The sequence below is a fragment of the Lynx canadensis genome, chromosome E2, assembly GCF_007474595.2.
Source record: "Lynx canadensis isolate LIC74 chromosome E2, mLynCan4.pri.v2, whole genome shotgun sequence".
Lineage (NCBI taxonomy): Eukaryota > Metazoa > Chordata > Mammalia > Carnivora > Felidae > Lynx > Lynx canadensis.
The window spans coordinates 18896708-18921375 of NC_044317.1; the positions used below are offsets into that span (position 1 = coordinate 18896708).

Consider the following 24668-nt stretch of genomic DNA (forward strand, 5'->3'; position numbering starts at 1 on the left):
AGAATTGTTGGCTCAATTAGGGTACCTCTGTTCACTGGACATACCTCTGTCTACCAGAAAAAGTTCTCAGGAAGAGATGGTTTATAATTTTGATAAGTAGTAGCATAAAGTGATAAAAGGACTTTTTACATGGGACAACAATAAAACATGATGGATACTGAGTAAACAGTAAAGAATCTCTAACATTCTGGAGATAAACTTCATGTCACCCTAATCCCCTAGGAATTTCCTCTTAAAGCTGCAGTATCAGAGTTTTCTAAATGCTGCTTTCTATTTTATTTTATTTATTTTAAATAAACTCTACACACAATGTGGGGCTTGAACTCATGACTCCAAGATCAAGAGTCACATTTTCTTCTGACTGAGCCAACTAGGAGCTCCTCTAGATGCTTTTTTCATATAAAAAATTTGGTGCATCCCATATGACAATAGTTGTAATCTTATGTGTTCAGTGTATAGTCAATAGTTGGTAAGTCTATGATTTCATAGACTTCTTGCAATAAAACTAAGCCCATTCCCACCCCCAAACTTCACTCAGAGGTTCTAGGTTCATACACTGGGAACCAGTATTCTAAGCCAATTAAATGGCAGGGAATCCAAAACTTATGAGAATCCCTAACTAGCTACAAAGCATTTCTTTCAGACAGCTATATGTGTCATCTCTAAAAAGCCTCAGAGTGGAGCAACTAGAAGTCTTTGTGCTCTTAAGTTTTCAGAGTTTCATATGCTTAAAGGTCTTCCTTAGGAAGCAAAAAATACTATCCCTGACTTAGTCATATTAACTTAAAAAAGTGGAACCAATCACTTTTTATCTGTATAGGATCTATAGAATATCAACGTTTTACCCAGGGCCAGCCTATACAGTGGGGGAAAGGTTGTAGAACAATATTTTTACATAACAAAAATAATCTAACAACAAGTGATGAGATTAGGTAATTCAGACTGTGCTTCCTGTTGAAGATACTAAAAAAGTGGGATGGTACATGTTCTTAAACGCATCAAAGAGGGGGCACCTGGGTGGCTCAGTCGGTTAAGCATCTGACTCAGGTCGCTCAGGGCATGATCTTGTAGTTTGTGAGTTCTAGCCCTGCGTCGGGCTCTGTGCTGACAGCTTGGAGCCTGGAGCCTGTTTCCGATTCTGTGTCTTCCTCTCTCTCTGCCCCTCCCCCGTTCATGCTCTGTCTCTCTCTGTCCCAAAAATAAACAAACGTTGAAAAAAAAAATTAAAAAAAAATTATGTATAAATATGTATGTATAAATGTATTATAAACATTTATAATAAATATAATAAATAAACATCAAAAAACTTGTTAGCTAGTAAGGAATTTCTAGGCCAAAATCTAGTTGACAACAAGGACTCACATAGGTAAGTCTAGCACTTAAAGTCACTTTTACCCTCAGAAGTTTTAGGGTGACAGGGACGGAAGTAAAGTTCAGCATCCATCCAAAGTGAGGAGTATGACAAACCATTCCTCTCCCCTACCCTCCCCACATACATATGAAGATGGAACCCCAAGCAGGATGCAACCTTCAGAGTAAAGGTAAACTGGAAATAAGCCAGTCCTTGTATTGACAGGTAATCCAGGTTTGCATCATCTGAGTGGGTCCAGGGAACCTCAAGCTTTGAGCTTGGATTAAAGTGATCCCAGAATGAGGGACGCCTGGGTGGTGCAGTCGGTTAAGCGTCCGACTTCAGCCAGGTCACGATCTCGCAGTCCGTGAGTTCGAGCCTCGCGTCAGGCTCTGGGCTGATGGCTCGGAGCCTGGAGCCTGTTTCCGATTCTGTGTCTTCCTCTCTCTCTGCCCCTCCCCCGTTCATGCTCTGTCTCTCTCTGTCCCAAAAATAAACAAACGTTGAAAAAAAAAATTAAAAAAAAAAAATTAAAAAAAAAAAATAAAGTGATCCCAGAATGAGAGTGTCCCTGGTACCTGGTAGAAGCAAATGAAAATCTGATCTGGAAAAGATACCTTTATGTAAGACTTTAAATGATTCCTACAAATAGTTTTTCAAATATATAGCAAATAACCAAAGCAAAGGAACAAAAAAGGAAATAAGACAACACAAGTATGAGGAAAAAACAAAATGACAACAACTTCAGATATCAGAATTAACATCCAGTGTATGCAACAGCTATGTTTACTATGTTTAAAGAAATATTAAAAAAGCTTTAAATTTTCTGTTTATACAAACTGACCCAGAAGACTTGGAAAAAGAAACAGAACTTATAGAACTAAAAAATAAAACTATTGAAATTAAGAACTCAGCAAGCAAGCAGATTAGACACAACTGAAGACAAGGTTAGTGAACTTAAGATGGATCAGGAGGAATTATCCAAAGTGCAGATCAGACCAAAGAAAAACAAAAACCAAAGATGAAAAATACAAAAGAATAAGAGACAAAGAGGACAAAGTAAAGATCTCTAACATATATTTATTTAATCAAAATTCCCAAAAGGACAGAAAGAAAGGACAGGACATAAGGACACAAACAACATTTGAAGCACTTTCCAGAATTTTTGAGACACAATTCACAGATTCAAGTGTAATAACTACCAAACAGAATAAATAAAAAAAAATCCACATATCATACTGAAACTGAAGAAAACCAAAGACAATTGGAAAATCTTAAAAGCAGCCAGAGAAAAAAAGACAATATCCTTGCAGGAATGACAGACCTCCAGCTGACTTCTCAAAAGCAAAAACAAAAGAATACAGTGGAATAACTTCAATTTTCAGAAAGAAATAACTGCCAACTTAGAAATTTATAACCGGCCAAAATACTTTTTAAGAATAATGGTAATGGGGGTGACTGGGTGACTCAGTTGGTTAAGCATCTGACTCTTAATTTCTGCTCACGTCATGATCTCACAGTTGTGAGATCCAGCCCCACGTTGGGCTCTATGCTGGGCATGGAGCCTGCTTAACATTCTCTCTCTCCCTCTCCCTCACCCTCTCCCCCACTCACACTCTCATTTTCTCTCTCTCAAAAGAATTAAAAAAAAAAAAAGAATAATGGTGAAAGAGAGGCATTTTCATACAAACAAAAACTAAAAGAATTCAACACAGTAAACCCGCACTAAAGGAAATTCTAAAAGATGTACTATAAGCTAGAGAAAAATGATCTCAAAAGGGAAATCTAGGATGAAAAAAAGAAATAAACAAAGTGGTAAATACAAAGATAAATCTAAATGAGCACTGGCTGTATAAAAACTATTTCATATGGGTTTAGAAAGTATAGAGAACTAAAATCTATAATAATAATACATAAATTGGGAGGGAGTAAAAGAAGTAAAGTACTTTAAGTTCTTTAAATTATCCAAGAGAAAAGTTAAGGTATTGATTAATTATTTTTTAATTTTTTATGTTTATTTTTGAGAGAGAGAGAGAGAGCGCAGAGTGCGAGGGGGGAGGGGCAGAGAAAGAGGGAGACACAGAAGCTGCAGCAGGCTCCACACTGTCAGCACAGAGCCCAACGAGGGGCTCAGACTCACAAACTGGGAGATCATGACCTGAGCCAAAGTCAGATGCTTAACCAACTGAGCCGGCCAGGCAGCCTAAGGTATTGATTAATTTTTTAATTATAATAGTGAAGGGCACATATTGTAGTTTAGGGAATAATAGTAAAAATATTGAAACAGTATATAACTTATAAACCAGTAGGTGGGAAAAAATGGATGAATAAAAACATAATAAATCCAAAAGAGGACAAGAAAGATAAGAAAAAGTAAAAAGAAACAGTCAGCCAGTACAAAAAATCAAGAACAAAGGAAGTCAGAATATCCACTCTTCAACCAGTAAAGCCTTACAGGTCACTAAGCTTCCAGGGCAGCCCCCTACAAAAGCAGAAAAGAATTAGTTGACCCTGTAGGGCCCTAGGGCTGAGACACCTCCATCTGCTCCCAAATCTCATAACATCTGGATTTCTCGGATTAGTGTGGAGAAAAATACTCCCTGCACAAAATATTTACCATCTTCTTGGTGATTGTCACTTGGGACCTCCCTTCTTGCCACTTCCTGCAATGAAAAAAAAGTTTGAATGTTTAGGAAAAGGCAGTCAATGGGCATCCAAACATGAGCTTACTAGATAGACCAGGGGTTCAGAATACTTTCCTATTAGTAACCAAGTCTATCCTTACAACCTAGGGAAACAGACCTTCAAGCAAAGGTCCTAGTTTAAGCCTGTTTAAAATTTTTTTTTAATGTTTATTTCTGAGAGACAGCACAAGCAGGGGAGGAGCAGAAAGAGGGAGACACAGAATCTGAAACAGGCTGCAGGCTCTGAGTTGTCAGTGCAGAGCCTGACGTGGGGCTTGAACCCATGAACCATGAGATCATGACCTGAGCTGAAGTCAGACACTTAACTGACTGAGCCACCCAGGTGCCTCTTAAGCCTATTTTTAAATAGCCACAATCCAAAAAGATTCTAGAGCTGCTTTGGAGTAGGTAAGGAGACTCTCTGAAAAGACAAAATAGCCTCAGTTGGTAAAAGACATACCAGTGAAATACTGTATTTTTTCTGCTTTAAATAGCTCAGCATAGAAGTTAGATGGTTCACATTTTCCAACTTTATTTTTTCTGTTTAAAGAACTCTTGTAGGGGCGCCTGGATGGCTCAGTCGGTTAAGCGGCCGACTTCGGCTCGGGTCACGATCTCACAGTCCGTGAGTTTGAGCCCCGCGTCGGGCTCTGTGCTGACAGCTCAGAACCTGGAGCCTGTTTCGGATTCTGTGTCTCCTTCTCTCTGACCCTCCCCCGTTCATGCTCTGTCTCTGTCTCAAAAATAAATAAACTTTAAAAATAAATAAATAAAAATAAAGAACTCTTGTATTTATTTTACCTTCTGATAAAGCTGAGCATCAACTACAGGTGTTACTGAGAGTTTTAAGAGATTGAAAATTAATTTAGGGCATAATTAAGCAAGGATTAATACAAAAGAGAAAGCCATCTAGGGTTTGCTTTTTTAAATATCATCTTCAAGTTTTCAGTTTGGTAGTTATAGAGAAGAAGAAATCCTACTTATTTCTTGAACTAAAAGAATATATAGCAAGCTATTTGATTTCCTTTTTGTCTGTCACTTCCAGTAGTTTCAATGAAATTGTGTTTTTTAGTTTAAAAAGTGTTATTTAGGGGCGCCTGGGTGGCGCAGTCGGTTAAGCGTCCGACTTCAGCCAGGTCACGATCTCACGGTCCGTGAGTTCGAGCCCCGCGTCAGGCTCTGGGCTGATGGCTCAGAGCCTGGAGCCTGTTTCCCATTCTGTGTCTCCCTCTCTCTCTGCCCCTCCCCCGTTCATGCTCTGTTTCTCTCTGTCCCAAAAATAAATAAACGTTGAAAAAAAAAATTTAAAAAGTGTTATTTAATTTTAACTGTATATTATTCTTTGTCTCCATTTCCTTTATTATTTTTAAATTTTATTTATTTATTTATTTTGGGAGAGAGAGAGAGCAGGGGAGGGGCAGAGAGAGAGAGAGAGAGAGAGAGAGAGAGAGAGAGAACCTTAAGCAGGCTCTGTGCCCAGCACAGAGCTGGACATGGGACTTAATCTCATGATCATGAGATCGTGACCTGAGCCTAAATCAAGAATTGGATGCTTAACTGACTGAGCCACACAGGCGCCCCATACTCACTCATATAAATGAGGCTTATATAATGGTTGTATTCCCCTAACCAATTTTTTTCACTAAAAGCTCATTAATTTTTGCCTCATCTTGCATAAATAATCTCTACCTCTCCATTGTCCACAACTTCTATGCCACCTTTATTTACCCCTAACTTTTCTTCTTTTATGTTCCAATGAACAGGCAGCTTTGGGAAAGCTACCCTTGAGATGTTAAGATTCAGTAATGAAAAGTCAGAGGTAGAAAATTTAAGGAAGTAAGGTAACAGGAGATGGAGACATTGGATAGAAAAGAGAAATTTTATGTTTATTTTCTTTATTTTGAGAGAGAGAAACAAGTGGGGGAGGAACAGAGAGAGAGGGAGAAAGCTAATCCCAAGCAGCATGGAGCTGGATGTGGGGCTCAAACCCACAAACTGCAAGGTCATGGCCTAAGCCAAAATCAAGAGTCCCACGCTTAACTGACTGAGCCACCCAGGTGCACTGAGAGGAGAAATTTTAAAACTAGCCAAAACATCTGTTTGAGAGCCAAAATACTTGGCATAAAATGTGCTAAAAGTTGTATACATAAATATACTACATTTGATAACAAATTAGTAGGGGAGAGGGAAAAGGGAGATTGAAATTAATGGAGAAGGTCCTCTGTATTGTCTGTTCTTTCCTTTAATTTTATTTATTTATTTATTTACTTACTTTTTTGCCCTTTTTTCCTTTTAAAGGGTCTAAAATGCCTTTATCAAACAAATGCTCTTAGACCTTCATAAATAGAGAGTCCAATGAATTATTGGTATTAATCATTGAGTAGTCAATAAATCAGCAGTAAAGTGAATACATTACCTGTGTCCCCAGTGAGTAAGTGTCCAATTTCTGATCTGCTATACCATTGCCCTGGGTTGCAGAAGTACTCGTTAGAGAATCCTTTATTTCCCGGTTGGGGAAGGGAATAAAAAGTCCTTTGTTTGAGTCTGTGTTAAAAGAAAAGGCATACAATGAAGCACTGACCAGATTTCAAAGGCAATATGTCTTATGGAAAGATACTACTGGAAGGCAAGTCACAAGATTGAGAGTTAGTTCTGGTGCCACCACCTGGAAACCATGTAAACTTGGGCAAACTGCTTAACCTCTCTGATTTTCTCCATTGTAAAACAGTGATGATAAAATCTAGACTACCTATCTCTTAGGGTTGAGGTAAGGTTAAAACAAAGTAATGGGGTATGTCAAGTTGGCTCAGTTGGTGGAACATGGAGTGTGCAACTCTTGATCGTGGGGTTGTGAGTTCGAGCCCCACACTGGGTGTAGAGATTACTTAAAAATAAATCTTAAAAACAAATAAACAAAACTATATACTAGTCCTAGCCACCCTAGAAGCTGTTATCAAAAAGAGCCAGTTGGGGGGCGCCTGGGTGGCTCAGTTGGTTAAGTGTCGCACTTCGGCTCAGGTCATGATCTCATGGCTTATGAGTTCGAGCCCCGCGTCAGGCTCTGTGCTGACAGCTCGGAACCTGGAGCCTGCTTCGTATTCTGTGTCTCCTTCTCTCTCTGCCTCTCTCTCTCTCTCTCTCTCTCTCTCTCAAAATGAATAAACATTAAAAAAAAAAAGAGAGAGAGAGCCAGTTAGGATTTTTATTAGATTGGAAGACTTGTACAGAAGTTTTTGCACACTCTTTTCCACGTTTTTTTTTTTTTTTTTTAATTTATTTTTGGGACAGAGAGAGACAGAGCATGAACGGGGTAGGGGCACAGAGAGAGGGAGACACAGAATCGGAAACAGGCTCCAGGCTCTGAGCCATCAGCCCAGAGCCTGATGCGGGGCTCGAACTCACGGACCGCGAGATCGTGACCTGGCTGAAGTCGGACACTTAACCGACTGAGCCACCCAGGCGCCCCTGCACACTCTTGATCAATACTTATTAATTGTAGAATTCTGGGATCTGGAGTCTTCTGGGGGGAACTTGAATGAAAATAAGAGTTTCTTGTTTGGGGAGGTGTTTCCCCCTAGCAGGATTATGTAAGCATTAAGATAGTTTCAAAAACTTGAGCCTTAGTCAAACAACGTGTTCTTCTGCTAGTTTTTTATTTGTAGGCTCTGGCAACAGAAAGCTGCTGTAAGCCAGGGCAACTGAGAATACACAGTGAATAAAGTCAGCTTTTTGAAAATCCAGGCCCCTTAGTTCATTTGGGGCTCTAAAATGCTTCCTACTCCTTTTTTTTTTTTTTAAGTTTATTTTTTAAAATTTATTTTTGAGAGAGAGAGAGGGAGAGGGGCAGCGAGAGAGGGAGAGGGGCAGACAGACAGGGAGAGAGAGAATCCTAAGCAGGCTCCATACTGTCAGCATGGAGTCCAGTGTGGGGCTCGAACCCACATGGCATGAGATCATGACCCAAGCTGAAACCAAGAGTATGACGCTTAACCGACTGAGCCACCCAGGTGCCCCAAATACTTCCTACTTCTGAGTTGCCTTATGGCATTGAAATAGCCTATTACTTCAATATGAAATGCTCTTCTACCATTGTATTTGACAGAATTACTTATAAGCTCTTAAAATTTTGTGCTCCTTGGCTCCTACTGCAGTAGTAACACAGAAAAAAAAAAAAAGTAAAGCAAAAATTACTGATCTTAACCTGATTCTTAGTAGATAATGAGAATGGTTAGTAAGCTGTGACTTTGGGTTCAGGCCTCCTCTTACTCTTATCCTATGGAACAACACTTACACTTCCCAGGTGTCCAAGACCCTGCTCCATCCTGTTTCCTTCTACTGTACTTATATTCTTTTTCAGATTCACAGGTTCTTTTTCTTTCAACGCACCTCTTTAAGCAAATTTCCCAATGTCCAAACTCTTTGATGAATGCTACCAGACCTTCCCTTTATCACTTAAATCTGGATGACCCTAAATCTAAATCTCCATTCTGATCTCTGATTTGATGTCCAGACCTAAGGTTCTTGAACTTTGTTCAAGGAGTGCCTCCCTCCCAGACAAATAAGAAGTTGATATTTTCTAAACCAAACTCATTATCTTCACTTCTAAGCCTACTTTTATGGATGCTCCCCCACCCTCCACCCCAAACTGCATCTCTATTGGGATTACTACTCAACCAGTCTCTCAAGATAGAAACTAATTCTTTGACTCTCACCCATCTCACATACTAATCAATTAACAAGTGTTATAGAATCACTTTTTTTAATGTTTATTTTTGAGAGAGACAAAGAGAGAGAGCACGAGCAGGGGAAGGGCAGAGAGACAGGGAGACAGAGGATCCGAAGCAAGCTCTGTGCTGACAGCAGAGAGGTCAATGTGGGGCTTGAACGCACCAACCGTGAGACCATGACCTGAGCTGAAGTTGGACGCTCAACCGAGCCACCCAGACACCCCTAGAGTCAGTTTTTTGGGGGAGAGGAGAATCTTTGTTTTAACTTCGTTCACACACCATATAATTAACCCTTTACAGTATACAATTCAGTGGTTTTTAGTATATTCACAAAGTTGTCAACCACAACACTATCTAATTTCATTATCCAAAAAGAAACCCAGTTAGCTATCACTTTTAATTCTCTTCTCCTTCCCAGCCTTTGGCAACCATCAATATACTTTATGTCTCTATGGATTTTCCTATTCTGGACATTTCATATAAATGAAATAACATAGTATTTGGCCTTTTGTGTCTGGCTCCTATCACTTAGCATGATTTTTTCAAGATACATACTGTACATGTATCAGTACTTTATTCTTTTTTATAGCTGAATAATATGCCTTATATGCATATACAATATTTTGTTTATCCATTCATCAGCTGACAGACTTTTGGGCTATTATAGATAATGCTGCTTTCATTCTTGTACAAGGATGATTGTGGTGAATTTTTCCTTGCTATTCTATTTTCCTTAAGATTTTACTTTACTTTAAGTAATCTCTGTACCCAACATGGGGCTTGAACTCACAACCAGAAGACCAAGAATAACATGCTCTACCAACTGAGGCAGCCAGGCGCCCCTTTGCTGTTTCAAAATAAGATACCCATTAGATCAGTATGTTTTAGATGTAATTCTACTTACAGGTAAAAGGAAATGGCTAAAAGAGTGAGCAGGGCCCCTTTCAATTCACAGAGTATGTGTGCTATATGCACACATATTATCTTTAGTAAGGCATTCATTGTTCTTCAATAATTGACCTTTTTACCCAACATAAACTTTCTACTCAAACTACATGGTCATTCAATTGTCTCTATGACCTGCTATACTCATTACCACTTTCACACAGCTGTTCACACAAATCCCACCAACCACGATGCCCTCCTCCTCTTCTTAGGCTATCCCAGGGTTCACCAGCCTTTAAGGGCTGATGACTTTGTTTCCACATCTGCTACAAAACCTTTTCACCTCTGCTCCTAGCAGTCTGAGCTTCTATAGCATGTGTCCATCCACATCAGTGTTTCTCAAATTCAATGTTCTCATAAACTCTGAGAATATGAATCCAGTTTGAGAAACTTCAATTTAAGAAGCTCAGTATATAAAAAGATACTTTAAAAAGCAGATTGTATGGGTGACAGTTTGGCAGTTTCTTGCAAACTAAACACTTGGTATTTAATCAAAAGAATTGAAAACTTATGTCCACACAAAGACTGCACATGGATGTTTATAACAGCTTTTTTCAAAATTGCCAAACCTTAGAAGCAACCAAGATGTCTTTCAGTAGGTGAATGGATAAACTGTGGTATATCCAGACAACATAATATTATTCAGCACTAGAAAGAAAGGAGCTATCAAGCCATGAAAAGACATAAAGGAATCTTAAGTTGATAATACTAAGAAGCCAATCTGAAAAGGCTACATACTTAATGATTCCAACTATATGCCGTTCTGGAAAAGGCAAAACTATGGAGACAGGGAAGATAGCAGAGTAAACAACACTCTGCATCTGTCTTCTGCAAGCGCAACAATTACATTGGCAGAATCTGTCTGATGTAACTATTTTGGAATTCTGGAGTCTATTGAAGGCTTTCAGTTTCCAGGGGAAGACATGGAAGTTAAATTGAAGTTAACTTCAGTCAAGTTCAGTTCTTAGCAGTAGCAATAGCAACTACTCATGTCCCACCCCTCATGCAAAAGAATGAAGTTGGACTCTTACCTAAGATCACATATAAAAATTGACTGAGAATGGATCAGACCTAAACGTAAGACCTAAAACTATAAAACTCTTAGAAGAAAACAGGACAAGTGCTTCATGACATTGGATTTGGCAATTATTTTTTTGGATGAGACACCAAAGGCAAAGCAACAAAAGAAAAAAAACAGACAAATCGAACTTCATGAAAATTTAAAATGTTGTGCATCTAAAAACAATATCCACATGGTAAAAAGGAAATTCACTGAATAGGAGAAAATATTTGCAAATCATATATATGATAAGGGATTAATATCCAGAATATATAGAGAACTCCTAAAACTCAACAACAACAAAAACAACTTAAAAGTGGGCATTAGGGACAACTGGGTGGCTCAGTTGGTTGAGTATCTCACTTTGGCCCAGGTCATGATCTTGCTGTTCATGGGTTTGAACCCCGCATCTGGCTCTGTGCTGACAGCTCAGAGCCTGGAGCCTGCTTCAGTTTCTGTGTTTCCCTCTCTCTGTAGCCCCACCCCTCCCATTCACCCTCTGTCTCTTTCTCTCTCAAAAATAAATATTCAAAAAAAATTAAAAATTAATAAAAGTGGGCATTGGACTTGAACAGATATTTTGCCAAAAGAAGATATACAAATGGTCAATAAGCGTGTGAAAGATGCTCAACAGAGCACCTGGGTGGCTCAGTCGTTAAGCATCTGACTTCGGCTCAGGTCATGATCTCACAGTTTGTGAGTTCGAGTCTCACATTGGGTGAGCTTGAGCCCTGCTTTGGGTGAGCATGAACTCTGCTTTGGGTCGGCCCCGTTTCTCTCTCTCTGCCCCTCGCTCACTTGTGCCCCCCCCAAAAAAAAAGATTCCCAACATCACTAATCATTAGGGAAATTCAAATTAAAACCACCAGATACTACCTCATACTCACTAGCATGGCTACTATTAAACAAACAAACAAACAAACAAACAAAAAACAGAAAATAACACGTGTTGGTAAGCACGTGGAGAAATTGGAATTGCTGGTCCAACTGTATGGTGGGAACGTAAAATGGTACAGATGATATGGACAATAGTATCGCAGTTTCTGAAAAAATTAAAAATAGGGGCGCCTGGGTGGCTCAGTCGGTTAAGCGTCCGACTTCAGCTCAGGTCACGATCTTGCGGTCCGTGAGTTCCAGCCCCGCATCGGGCTCTGGGCTGATGGCTCAGAGCCTGGAGCCTGCTTCCGATTCTGTGTCTCCCTCTCTCTCTGCCCCTCCCCCATTCATGCTCTGTCTCTCTCTGTCCCAAAAATAAATAAATGTTAAAAAAATAAATAAATAAATAAAATAAAATAAAATTACCATATGAGGCAGTAATTATGGGCCTATCCTCAAAGAAGTGAAAGCAGGGTCTTGAAGAGGTATTTGTGTACCCATGTTCATAACAGCATTATTCACAATAGCTAAAACATGGAAGCAATCCAAGTGACCATCAACAGATGAATGGATAAGCAAAATGTGATATATACAAACAGTGGAATGTTATTCACTCTTAAAAGGAAGGAAATTCTGACATATGCTATAACATGGATGAGCCTTAAAGACATTATGCTAAGCAAAATTAGCCAGTCACAAAAAGACAAATACTGTATGATTCCACTTATATGAGGTACTTAAAGCAGTTAAAATCATAGAGAAAATAGAATGGTGGTTGCCAGGGACTGCAGAGAGGGGGAAATACAGAGTTATCATTTAATAGATATAGTTTCAGTTTTACAAGATGAAAAGAGTTCCAGAGATGATGGTGGTAATGGTTGCACAACATTATGAATGTATTTAATACCACTGAACTGTACACTTAAAAATGGTTAAGATGGTAAATTTTATGTTATATGTATTTTGCCACAATAAAAATAATTGGGAAAAAAACCAAAACTATGGAGATAGTAAAAAGATCAATGGTTGCCAGAGGTTTGAGGGGAAGAAGGGATGCCTAGGTAAGCAGAGATTAGGGCAGTGAAACTATGCTGTAGGATACTAAAATGGTGGCTACATATCACTATATATTTGTCAAACCTGTAAGATGTACAACACCAAGAATGAACCCTATTGTAAACCATGGGCTTTGGGTGATAATGACACGTTAATATAGGCTCAGCAATTGTAACAAAAGTACCACTCTGGTTCAGGATGTTGGTAGTGGTGGAGGCTGTGTGTGTGTGGAGGCAAGGGAGAATACACAGTGAATACACAGTGAATACACTGAGAATACACAGTGAATAAAGTCAGCTTTTTGCATCAAACAAGAACGCAAAAGTAAGGGATCTCACACTGCCTGTGGACCTCTGAGTGTATCCCTGGACTGAGTCCTTAGCGCTGAGTTTGAGGAACACTGATCTCTACCATTCACTTGATGTTTTCATATGCATCACCTGGGATTATGTTACTTAGGTCTTTCGTGTTTGTCTCATGTTCCTAATGATGCTGCAAGTGATTCAGGGAGTGGTTGCATTTTCTATTTCCAGAGTATATATACCAGGATATATATATGCATTATGTGGATTTACAAAAACACGAAAATTTTTTTGGTTGAAGAATCAAAAACACTTCACTAAAGACAATGGACTTTGAGTTGGGTCACTTAAAAAAGGGTAGGATTTTGATTAAAGCATATCAAGACAGAATTAGTTCAGGGGCAGAAGAGGGAGAAAAGAATAACTATCCGAGGAGGAGACAGTGGTTTGATGTGATTGCAGAATTGGAAACTGTAGTTCAGAAACAGGAGACAGGTTTCAGGTTAGGCTGAAGATATAAACTGTGGTCATAGTTTAAGGGAATCTTGTATGTCAAATTAAGGAGTCTTAATTTAGTAGGTGAGAGGAGCCATGTAAATTTTTGAGCAGGCAAGTATAATTATCACAGCTGAGTTTTATGAAAATTAATCTGACAGGAAAGTACAAAATGAACTGAAGGAAGAGACCAGGAGGTAGCATGGTGTAATGCTTAAGAGGACTTTGACGACAGATGGACCAGAGTTTGCATTCCAGCTCTGCCACTTGCTGTACGACTAGAACAAGTTATTTTACCTTTTTGGGTCTCAGTTTCCTCAACTGTAAAATAAGGATAATTATAACCACCTTCAAGGATGTTGTGAGGATTACAAGAGATAATGCACAGAGCCTGGCCCAGAGTTTACACTCAATAAATGATAGCTATTACGCATGCCTATTAAGAGACCATTAGGAAAGGAAAAGGAAGGCTCATCAACTGTGGATCATACTATAGAGTATAAATGTTGAGCTGGTCTTTAGGAAAGGAGCAGCATCAAATCTCAGTATGGTTCTAAGCCCGAGTACTAGGAAAGTGGTGGTAACACTGAGGAAACCCTAGCTACTGTTTAGGGCTGGAGGAAAGGGGTTCATTTGGTGTTTTAACATGTTTGGTTGAAGGACTGGAAAGTTTTCTAGTGGAGATTCTAAGTATATACAAAGTTAGATCGATCTATCTATCTATATTAAGATTTTATTTTTAAGTAATCTCTACACCCAACATGAGGCCCAAACTTAAAAGCCCAAGATCAAGAGCCACACATTCTACTGACTGATCCAGCCAGGTGACCTGAGATCAATATATTTAAGAGTCATCTAGAGGGAGGGAATAAAGCAAGTTTTACAAATAGATCAATAAGGGCAAATAAAGAAAGAAGAGAGCCTAGAGGCACCTGGGTGGCTCAGCTGGTTTAGCATCTGACTTCGGATCAGGTCATGATCTCACAGTTGGTGAGTTGGAGCCCTGCATCGAGCTCTGTGCTGACAGCTCAGAGCCTGCTTTGGATTCTGTGTCTCATTCTCTCTCTGCCCCTCCCCCACTTGTGCTCTGTCTCTCAAAAATAAATAAATGTAAAAAAGAAAGAAAGAAGAGGTCTAAAGACATAGGCTAGGTATGTTTATTTTGGGGCTATGAGAAAAGAGAGAGGAACCTTCGAAAGAGTCAAAGATCATGTGGTTAGGAGAATAGGATGAAGATCTAAGACAATAGTTTTGCTGCCCATTCTAAATGATTGGTGGGAAAGCACTGTTTGGAACTGAGCTAGTGGAAACTGTCCTCCAGAAAGTTTTCTCCTAGCTTGTGGCACAACGATTAGCATGGCATAACCACTTTAGTCATATTGAATTACCAACAGTGCTTACAGGCAATAATCCCCAGGGGTCTAGCACAAACATGATTTTCAGTGGAAAGCAAAGCTGTTTAACGTTTCAAAGTAGCAACATAAATTTTATATTAAAAAAAAAAATCCAGGCAACAGCTGGAGCTTCCAAGAACCTTTAGAAATGGGCCCTGTGTCTAGCAGAGCAGTTTTTTCTCAGGGGAGACTGTGCACTTTAAAACATTTTAATTCATGGAGTGAATTTTTATGTGTGCTAATGATGTAATATAACATAAATGAAGTTTAATTCAGCTAATACAAAGAGACAGTCAAATTACACTTCAGTGTATCTTTGTCATTCTGGAAATTGATATATAAATGTTTTTACCTAGAAAAAAGACAGGAAGGTTGTATACCAACTTATTCATTGGGATTCTCTCTAGAGGACAGGCTAATAAATGATTACAATGCTGTTCTTCATGCTTTTCAGTATTTTCCACAATTATTACAATAGAATTTCATCAAACTTTAAATATAAAAAAATGCTATTTAAAATGAAATAAAGGGAGAGCCTGGGTACCTCAGTAGGTTAAACATTCGACTTCGGCTCAGGTCATGATCTCACAGTTCATGAGTTCGAGCCCCACGTCCAGCTCTGTGCTGACAGCTCAGAGCCTGGAGCCTGTTTCAGATTCTGTGTCTACCTCTCTCTCTGACCCTCCCCCACTTGCACTGCATCTTTCTCTCAAAAAATAAAAAAACATTAAAAAAATTAAATAATAAAATGAAATAAAGCAATCCATGCTCCATGGCATGTGTGCAATGAGGCTTCCGAGAAAGAAAAATAAAAATCACACTTCACTATGGCTTATTTTACTATGAAATTATGTTAAAATTACTTGTCAATAAATGTCAGCTAGGATAGATAAGCAGTAAGGAAAACAAAATACAGTATGTTATAAACTGGAAATTCTTAATGTCTAAACTACATACTCCATCTATTACAGTTATTGCTGGGATTTTAGGGATTAATTTTTAGAGGTTGTAAATAATTTGGTATATCCTTAAGGGGACAGAGGCCTCTACAAAATAAAATTTTCTCAAGTAAAAGGTCATCTAATGAGTGCTAGGTTAATCCATAAAGGTCCACTGCATGTATTCTCTTGTGGAAAGCTTTCTCCTAGCCTGTGCCACAACCATTAATGTGGTATAACCACTTAAATTATATTGCACTACCAATAGTGCTTACAGGCAACACTCACCAGAAATATAACACAAACACAAGAGATTCTTCAGTTGCAAAGGTTCAAGGTGGAGAAGCACAGAAGGTCCAGGTTTTAAGCTACATTGATGCAGACGAGTCACCAGTCTCTGGCCAATGAATCAATCACCGTAAGCAATGCTCAGGAGTCATGGGGGCTGGCAATGCAACTTTCAGAATGCACTGAATGTAAACTGATATAAATGAAATTGAATTCTGACTATAGCTTGTACTTAATAGGTTCTGGTTTATGCCTGCTCAATAAATAGGGCTCCTTCTGGCAGTGAGAGAAGGGAGGAAAAGCACAGTCAGTGAATCTTGTGCTTACTGCAAATCTGTTATTTCTCAACTATTTCGTCCTCATCCTACCCAAGACTGCCCATAAAAACTGAAATAACTTATGTCTTAAGCATTTTGTGATCAGAGACAAAACTTACCAGTTTCAACTCTGTTATCAATATCAGCATTGACTTTTGATGCAGAACTCTCATCTGTCATGCAGTTTTTCATTGTCTTCTCCCTAGAGCTGCCACATAGAATAATTTATTTAAAACCCCAATTTAAAAGAAAACTCAAAAGAAGGTTTCTGAGATCACCACTAAATGCTATTTAGAAAACATTAATTCATGGTGATCAGATTTTTTCCCCAAATGATCTAGAAAATATTAATTTCACAAAGTGTTTCAGTTAAAACCTATTTTTTAAAAAAAAATTTAGGGGCGCCTGGGTGGCGCAGTCGGTTAAGCGTCCGACTTCAGCCAGGTCACGATCTCGCGGTCCGTGAGTTCGAGACCCGCGTCGGGCTCTGGGCTGATGGCTCGGAGCCTGGAGCCTGTTTCCGATTCTGTGTCTCCCTCTCTCTCTGCCCCTCCCCCATTCATGCTCTGTCTCTCTCTGTCCCAAAAATAAATAAACGTTGAAAAAAAAAAAATTAAAAAAAAAAATTAGTGTTTATTTTTGAGAGAGAGACAGACAGAATGTGAGTGGACAAGGGGTAGAGGGAAAGGGAGACACAGAATCTGAAGCAGGCTCCAGGCTCTAAGCTGTCAGCCCAGAGCCCGACACAGGGCTCGAACTCATGAACCGTGAGATCATGACCTGAGCCAAAGTCAGACACTTAACTGACTGAGCCACCCAGGTACCTCCAGTTAAACCCTACTTTTAAGGTCATAATATTTTTACTGGAAATAGTGAGAGAGGAGGACACTATAGTTCAGCCTTTAAAGAATGAAAGCCAGAACATTCAGACACCGTTTTCTTGACACAAACTTAGGTCTGAATGATTAAGGGAATATTTTCTTTTGAATTAAAAAACTCATAGGACACAGAAAGGAAGGTTCTGCTGCCAACAATTACAGTGTGGACAACCACAGCCATTAGTTTAAAAAAACAAAAACAGACAAGAAAGGCAAGTTTTACATTTGATTGAAGTAGTATAGTAAAATATAACTACAGTAAGTACAGATTGGGAAGTACAGACAGCCTAGACTATGAGCTAGGCACTTTACACCCACCATTTTATTTAATCATAAAAGCTCCCCTATTATCTATTATCTCCATTTTATAGGTTGGAGGAACTGGGACTCAGAAAGACTTAAAGAAAAATCTTTACCCAAACAAAACAGATGAACATAGGGGAAGGGAAGCAAAAATAAGATAAAAACAGAGAGGGAGACAAACCATAAGAGACTCTTAAATACAGAGAACAAATTGAGGGTTGTTGGCAGGGTGTTGGGTGAGGGGATGGGCTAAATGGGCAATGGGCATTAAGGAGAGCACTTGTTGGGATGAGCACTGGGTGTTGTATGTAAGTGATGAATCACTAAACTCTATTCCTGAAATCATTATTACTCTACATGTTAATTAACTTGGTTATAAATAAACAAACAAACAAACAAACAAACTTAAAAAAAATATTTACCCAAGGTTGGAGAGCTAAGATATTAATGTTAGGACTGGGCACTTGAGTACCATTTTACCTCTGGTTTTGCAATCACTATGTGATAACTAAAAAGAAATATGATAGTGCTAACTATCTGCCTTACTAGAAAATGTATTCAGTTACACATTAATTCATCTCTGTATTTCTACAGTAAACAGGGTACCCCCAATGAATTAAAATAAGAATTAGGTCATAATATATATATATACAAATAACTTTTTAGAAACATTCCATTTCTTTCTACAGCAGGATAAATTTTACTCTATGTAAAAATCTCAAAATAATTAACTTAAAAAAATAGAGAACTAAAAAAATATATAGGGAACTAAAAATGCTCTCTGAGGGCTATGTTATAAACATATAAGGGGTTAGGGGTGCCTAGCTGGCTCAATCGTGTTTAAGCGTCCAACTCTTGGTTTCGGCTCAGGTCATGATCTCATGGTTCTTGAGTTTGAGCCCCATATTGGGCTCTGCACTGACAGCATGGAGCCTGCTTGGGATTCTCTCTCCCTCTCTCTCTGCCCCTCCCCCACTTGTGCTCTCACTCTCTCTCTCTCTCTCTCAAAATAAATAAACTTAAAAGAGAAAAGAAAAAAAACTTATAAGGGATAAGAGCAGAGATAGGCAAAGAGAAGGATCCAAGACCAACAGACACTGACTTCATTCATTCACTATTCAACAAATTGTTTCTTAATACCTTATATGTGCCAGGCTATTCTAAGCACTAGGGATACTGCAATAAACAAGACAAGCAAAGTCCTAGTTCTCATGGCGGGGAAAGGTAATAAACAAATAAAGAAAAACTCATTTTGGGAACAATATTTAATGCTGTGGAGATATGTTCATGATATCTTAACAAACTAAAAATGGTACATATAGGAAGCAAATTACTTTAAAATAAATATTATAATGTATTATTTTTATTATTAATATGTATTTAGATATCCATTATATAACATGTAACATTGGAGATAAGCACACACACACACACATACACATACCTAAGATTAAGAGGATATTTACCATAATATAATTAGTGTTTATTTCTGGGTAGTGAAATTATGAGTTGCTTGTCTATTTCTTGTGGTTTTTAAATGTTTATTTATTTATTTTGAGAGAGAGAGTGAGCACAAGTAAAGGACGTGCAGAGAGAGGAAGAGAGAGAAATCCCAAGCAGGCTCCGCACCACCAATGCAGAGCCCAATGTTGGGCTCAAACCCACAAACTGTGGTATCATTACCTGAGCCAAAGTTGGACACTTAACCAACTGAGCCACCCAGGTACCCCTCTTGTGGTTTTTCTACACTTTCCAGGTTCTCAATAGCAAGCATGCACTACTTTTATCATCAGAAAACAATACTAATAGACACATGTACATGTGTCTATAGGTAGGTACACAGATGTCTATAAGGATGTATACCAAACATTACAAGAGGTTAACTCTTGGTAGCAGACTATGGGGTGACTTTTACTTTTTACACTGTATTTTTCTGTATTGTGTAAATTGTAATCGATTTCTGTTTTTCAAAAATAAAGCTACCTTTTTAAGATAAAGAGCATGGGTTTTGTAGAAGATATGGTATCTTATTTTGTTCAGATTTTAGTAACAAGAAGTAGAAAAACCTACCTTTCCAATACTGTAGAGCTTCAAGGTCTGTTTACTTTTGTAGAAAAAGTTTTTTACAAACTTTTGTAGAAAAGTTTTATAGAAAAATGGTTCCCTTACCTTCTAACAAATTTATCTCTGTGGTAATGTAAACCTTCTAATTCAATAGGAAAAGACCATGTACTGATTTATAACTCCAAGAAAGATTTGGTAAGCATTTATAAGTCATTTCATGGTATCCCTATCTATAAGCTTTGAACAGCAGCTCTAGAGAATTTTCAACAATCATATCCAAAGCAGACGCAATGGTTCAACAAAGCAGAAATGCTCCCCCTGAGGGCCAGATTCTCGTCCTAGATAAATCTCAATATATTGAATAGATACTTTTATTCCTGATCTGAGGATTCTTAAAACTTGTGGAGATTTCTACTGGAAAGTGAAGACATTAAGCAGTAATTCACTGCTATGTCCAGAACCAAACTAAAACTTTTTTTGTAAAGGATTGTCTTACCTTTTTTCCACCTCTAAAAGAAAATTTTCACTGTTGCCCAACTGACTAAAATGCAGCTTGGCAGCTTTTCTCTCACTTGCTCGCACTGCTCGGTCATCTGGAGGCAAAAAGCGTGGTCTGAGCATGTTTCTTTTTTGGAGTAAACAGCAGTAAGTCAGAAAAACATATTCACAGAGTAAAAACTAAAGATCAGTCTCATATTCTTTTGTTAGAGACAGGTCACAAAATACTGCTATTATGTTGTCACTAGAGCAAGTAGTAACTCAGGGAGACCACAGGGATGCCATAGCAACAACTGCCACATAGGTGTAATTACCCCTACAGGAGAGTAGTTTACCGCAGCAAACAATCCAAAAGACCTAATACTAATGTCAAAAGTTACACTGTTTCTGACAGACATTATTTAGTTTCCCTATAATAACTTTCCTAGGGGCATGTGAAATCCAAGTTTGTATCATTAAGAAATGTATATTTCAATTTCAACAATAAAATTATAAAGAAATGTGGACTACCTCATTTGAAAGAATAATTATTATTCCTTACCAACTAAGCCCCAGAGAGTCATATTCATTTTCTATTGCTAATATAGTTGCAAATTTGGGGCACCTGGAAAAATAAATCTCAACTGGAAACTCTTTGTTGGAGAGGAAGTGGTGGTGAAACCATCAACTGAAGAAAACTAAAGCTGGAAGTAACTGATAAAAATCATAGATTGTCATTCAATAAAAAAAGGACTTGCCATACATCCTGCCAACACAAAAGAGTTACATAAATATTGACTAATAAACAAATATATCCTGCCAGTGCACACTCTGGGCCAACACCCAAAAAGTTAGGAGGCAGCTGGTTTAATGTAAATTCAGGGACAAGGAACAGGGGAGGAGGGTCTCACCCAGTTTCTCCAGAGTTTGTAGCGTGTACACAGCAAAGAGCCTATAATCTGTATCTTTCCTGACAACAGGATTGAGTCTCAAATCTAGTTCTTTGAGGAAGGGTAAAGACTGTAGGCGGGACACCTCCACTAATGAAGGAATGTTGTTATAATATAAATTCAGGTCTTGGAGTAAACATAAATACTGGATGCCCTGCAAGGAAAAGACCACATTATGAAACTGCACATTGGTAAGGACTAGGAATCTCATAGATACAGATGGAAATATATCTATTACTTCGATCCTTAAACATGTTACCTGGGTCACCCATGAGAAAGGCAGGGTTGAAACTCCCATTTAAGATGCCCGAGGAGTCCCTGGGTGGCTCAGTTGGTTAAGCATCTGAGGTCATGATCTCACAGCTCGTGAGTTTGAGCCCCACGTCAGGCTCTGTGCTCACAGCTCAGAGCCTGGAGCCTGTTCTGTGTCTCCCTCTCTCTCTGCCCCTCCCCTGCTCATGCTCTGTCTCTCTTTCAAAAATAAATAAACATTATGAAAAAAAGTAAGATGTCTGAGAATAAGAACAAAGTATCCCATGGGCACTAGATGTTCTCTATATTAAATAATTCATAGATATCATACATTTCCTCCTTACAAAGTCTGACATAGAAATATCTGCAGTCAATTCTCTACTTCTGTTGCTCCCTGATAATTCTCCCTTCCAGTGGTAGTTAGGCTGAGTCACTTTTGCCCTTCTCTCACCTTTGTCACGTCCACTCACCTGACCCCAGAAGCACCTCAATTTTCAGGAGGAAAGGAAATAGGCAAAAGAGACAGCACCGGAGGAGAAGGGCATAATAAAAAAAATTAAATGTGTGTGTGTATTGTTGTGTTCTTATATCTCAATGCCTCATGTTTAGGGTCAAGGGATTATATGGAAAACAAAACAATGCTATCTCTAAGTCTTCCCTCCTGGAACAGTCTGGAACCTTTCTTGTCCTTGTTTCTCCTTTCAGAATTACCCTACCCTTCCATTTCTCTGGGATACTGGAGAAGAAAAGTCACATTTTCCTCCTTTGCTGAAATCTATTGAAAACAATTAATTTTCATGTATTTGGCTAGTTAGCTGCTTTAGCCCAACACTAAATTTCAGGACAGTAATCCAAAACATGTATATATATATATATGTACAATCATATACTTTTAGTAGTAAAAATGCTTACTATAGAAGGAACTCTGTCATTAAGAGCTATTTCAGAATGGTAAAATTATTTTCCATCATGTATTTATAAAATATGTTTTTTGTCCTCCTCTCATTTAAAATTACCATTTTTTGTTGCAAAAAAAATTTAGAAAACTCAAAGCATTTCTGAATAAAACACTGTTTATACTTTGATGCATTTATTTCTGGCTTTTTTCAATTCCACTAACTTCTACATTGTGAAAGGGTCACTGGTTAGGAATAGTTGTCAGTGACTTTGGCCACACTTTCCAGGCAATACACCATTAGGATTCTATTTAAATGTGTAAATGGCAAGGAAATGTCTTCTATCCTCCTCTCACTTTTCCTGTTTGCATGAATTCATGTATTCCCCAAAGTTACACTAGAAATAACCACAAAACATTTATCCCCTGAGAAAATTAAGCAAAACCATTCAGAACTGCTAGAGATAAATATATGCAGATAAGTCATAGATGAAAAGAATGTAGAAAACATTTACCAAGTGCTTCCTATATGCCAAGCAGTGTACACATGCTAATTTGATTAATCTTCGCAATAGCTTTTTGTCCAAGTTACAGAAGCGGAAAGAAAGTGAGTATAAAAACAAATAATGGCAATGTTCATTCAATTTTTTAGCTTGAAAATTAACATACATACATGTGAAAAGAGGAGACTTAAACAACTCTGAATTAATGTTTTCTGAAACTGATGGGCCAAATACAAATGGCTGCTACCAAATAGTCTAAAGACCTAGTTTAACTTGCAGTTTCTATTTTTAGAATCCTAGTTGGAAATCCTGCTTGGACTTCCTCTTTTAGGACCCTTCATTTAGACCTTGAGATTGGGTCTGGCTTGTATTGTTGAACAAGTATCCCCTAAAAAGCACAAAATGGGTGGAATAATCCAGGAGATCATTAACTAATCCTGAATAGCATCCGTTGAGTCCTTCACCTTGAGTCTCGAAAAGAAGGGCTTAATCAAGACCAGCACAAAACTGGGTAAAATGGGAACATGTGGAAGAAACACCATCTGGGGGTCTACCACTAAGAAAACAGAACTTCCATTTCTGTGTGTGCACACTGATGTTTGTAGAGCTCTTAGTGTATTTGCTAATCCTCACACACTCTGCTCAAGCCTGCTCTCACCCTACTTTCCTGTCCTGCTCTCTCTTCTACCATCCCCTGATCCAGACATTTTTCTTTGTTTTCAATACCACCATTTCCTCTTCCTCTGTGAAAAAATTATTTACTAACAACCAGTAACAATCCAGTAACAATACAGACCAGTGTTTCTCCATGCGTACTCCATGTACCCACATCATCAGAATCCCCGGGTATATCCTGAGCCCACCCCAGACCCACTAACTCAGAATCTCTCTCAGAGTAAGAACTAAGAATCTGTATTTTCACAAGTCCTTCTTGTAATTTTTTTACACACATAAAAAATTTGTACTATTGCCTTACGCTGTGATCATTTAATATAATTTTCCCTAAGTACAAAAGAAATTTTCCCCAATATTTTATTCTAAAAAATTCAAATATAGAATAGAGTCAAATGAATTTTACAGTAAATAATAAAATTTAGTTTGGAAACATTTAAAAGGAAGATGCTATATTCCCCAGGCTGGTATTACCTATCTCTTATTTCTTCCCATCAAAACAAACAGTGATAGATAGATAGATAGATAGATAGATAGATAGATAGATAGGGCTGAACTGACTAGTCATAGAATATAGAACTTACCTTCAGGCTAGTGATCAAATTTCTTGATAAATCTAAGGATCGGAGGTTTTTAAAATTTCTGAAGGCATCACCAATGGAATGAATTTTTCCGGCATAAGATCCCTGCAATGAAAGAGACTCCACCAGTTCTGAAAAGAGATCATCAGTAGATATATTATGATCTCTGCTTATATAAACAACAGTCAGTGAAAATAGGCCTTGCTTCCTCCCATATCCCATTTGTAAAAGGCCCTACATTCAAAGCTTCTAAGAAGATCATCTTGGGGCGCCTGGGTGGCGCAGTCGGTTAAGCGTCCGACTTCAGCCAGGTCACGATCTCGCGGTCCGTGAGTTCGAGCCCCGCGTCGGGCTCTGGGCTGATGGCTCGGAGCCTGGAGCCTGTTTCCGATTCTGTGTCTCCCTCTCTCTCTGCCCCTCCCCCGTTCATGCTCTGTCTCTCTCTGTCCCAAAAATAAATAAACGTTAAAAAAAAAAAAAAGAAGATCATCTTCCTTTTTTTTTTTTTTTTTAATTTTTTTTTTTCAACGTTTATTTATTTTTGGGACAGAGAGAGACAGAGCATGAACGGGGGAGGGGCAGAGAGAGAGGGAGACACAGAATCGGAAACAGGCTCCAGGCTCCGAGCCATCAGCCCAGAGCCCGACGCGGGGCTCGAAC

The 24668-nt window shown here is 38.5% G+C and overlaps 1 protein-coding gene across 6 annotated transcripts in view; it reads right to left on the bottom strand.

Annotated features, from left to right (window-relative positions):
• LRRC36 (leucine rich repeat containing 36) overlaps positions 1-24668 on the bottom strand; it is a 57865-nt gene that overhangs the window by 22219 nt on the left and 10978 nt on the right. For 2 of the 6 annotated variants that reach the window (XM_032591355.1, XM_032591354.1), the window contains exons 1-4: positions 20175-20614; positions 16553-16641; positions 6452-6579; positions 3969-4014 (exon numbers count right to left, since the gene is read on the bottom strand). In XM_032591355.1, coding sequence (XP_032447246.1) covers positions 3969-4014; positions 6452-6579; positions 16553-16641; positions 20175-20299 — 388 coding nt within the window. In that variant the 5' untranslated portion in view covers positions 20300-20614. Of the gene's footprint in view, positions 1-3968; positions 4015-6451; positions 6580-16552; positions 16642-20174; positions 20617-21066; positions 21260-24011; positions 24140-24668 lie in introns of those variants that run through there. The other 4 variants (XM_030298447.1, XM_032591356.1, XM_032591353.1 and 1 more) reach the window with 4 other exon arrangements.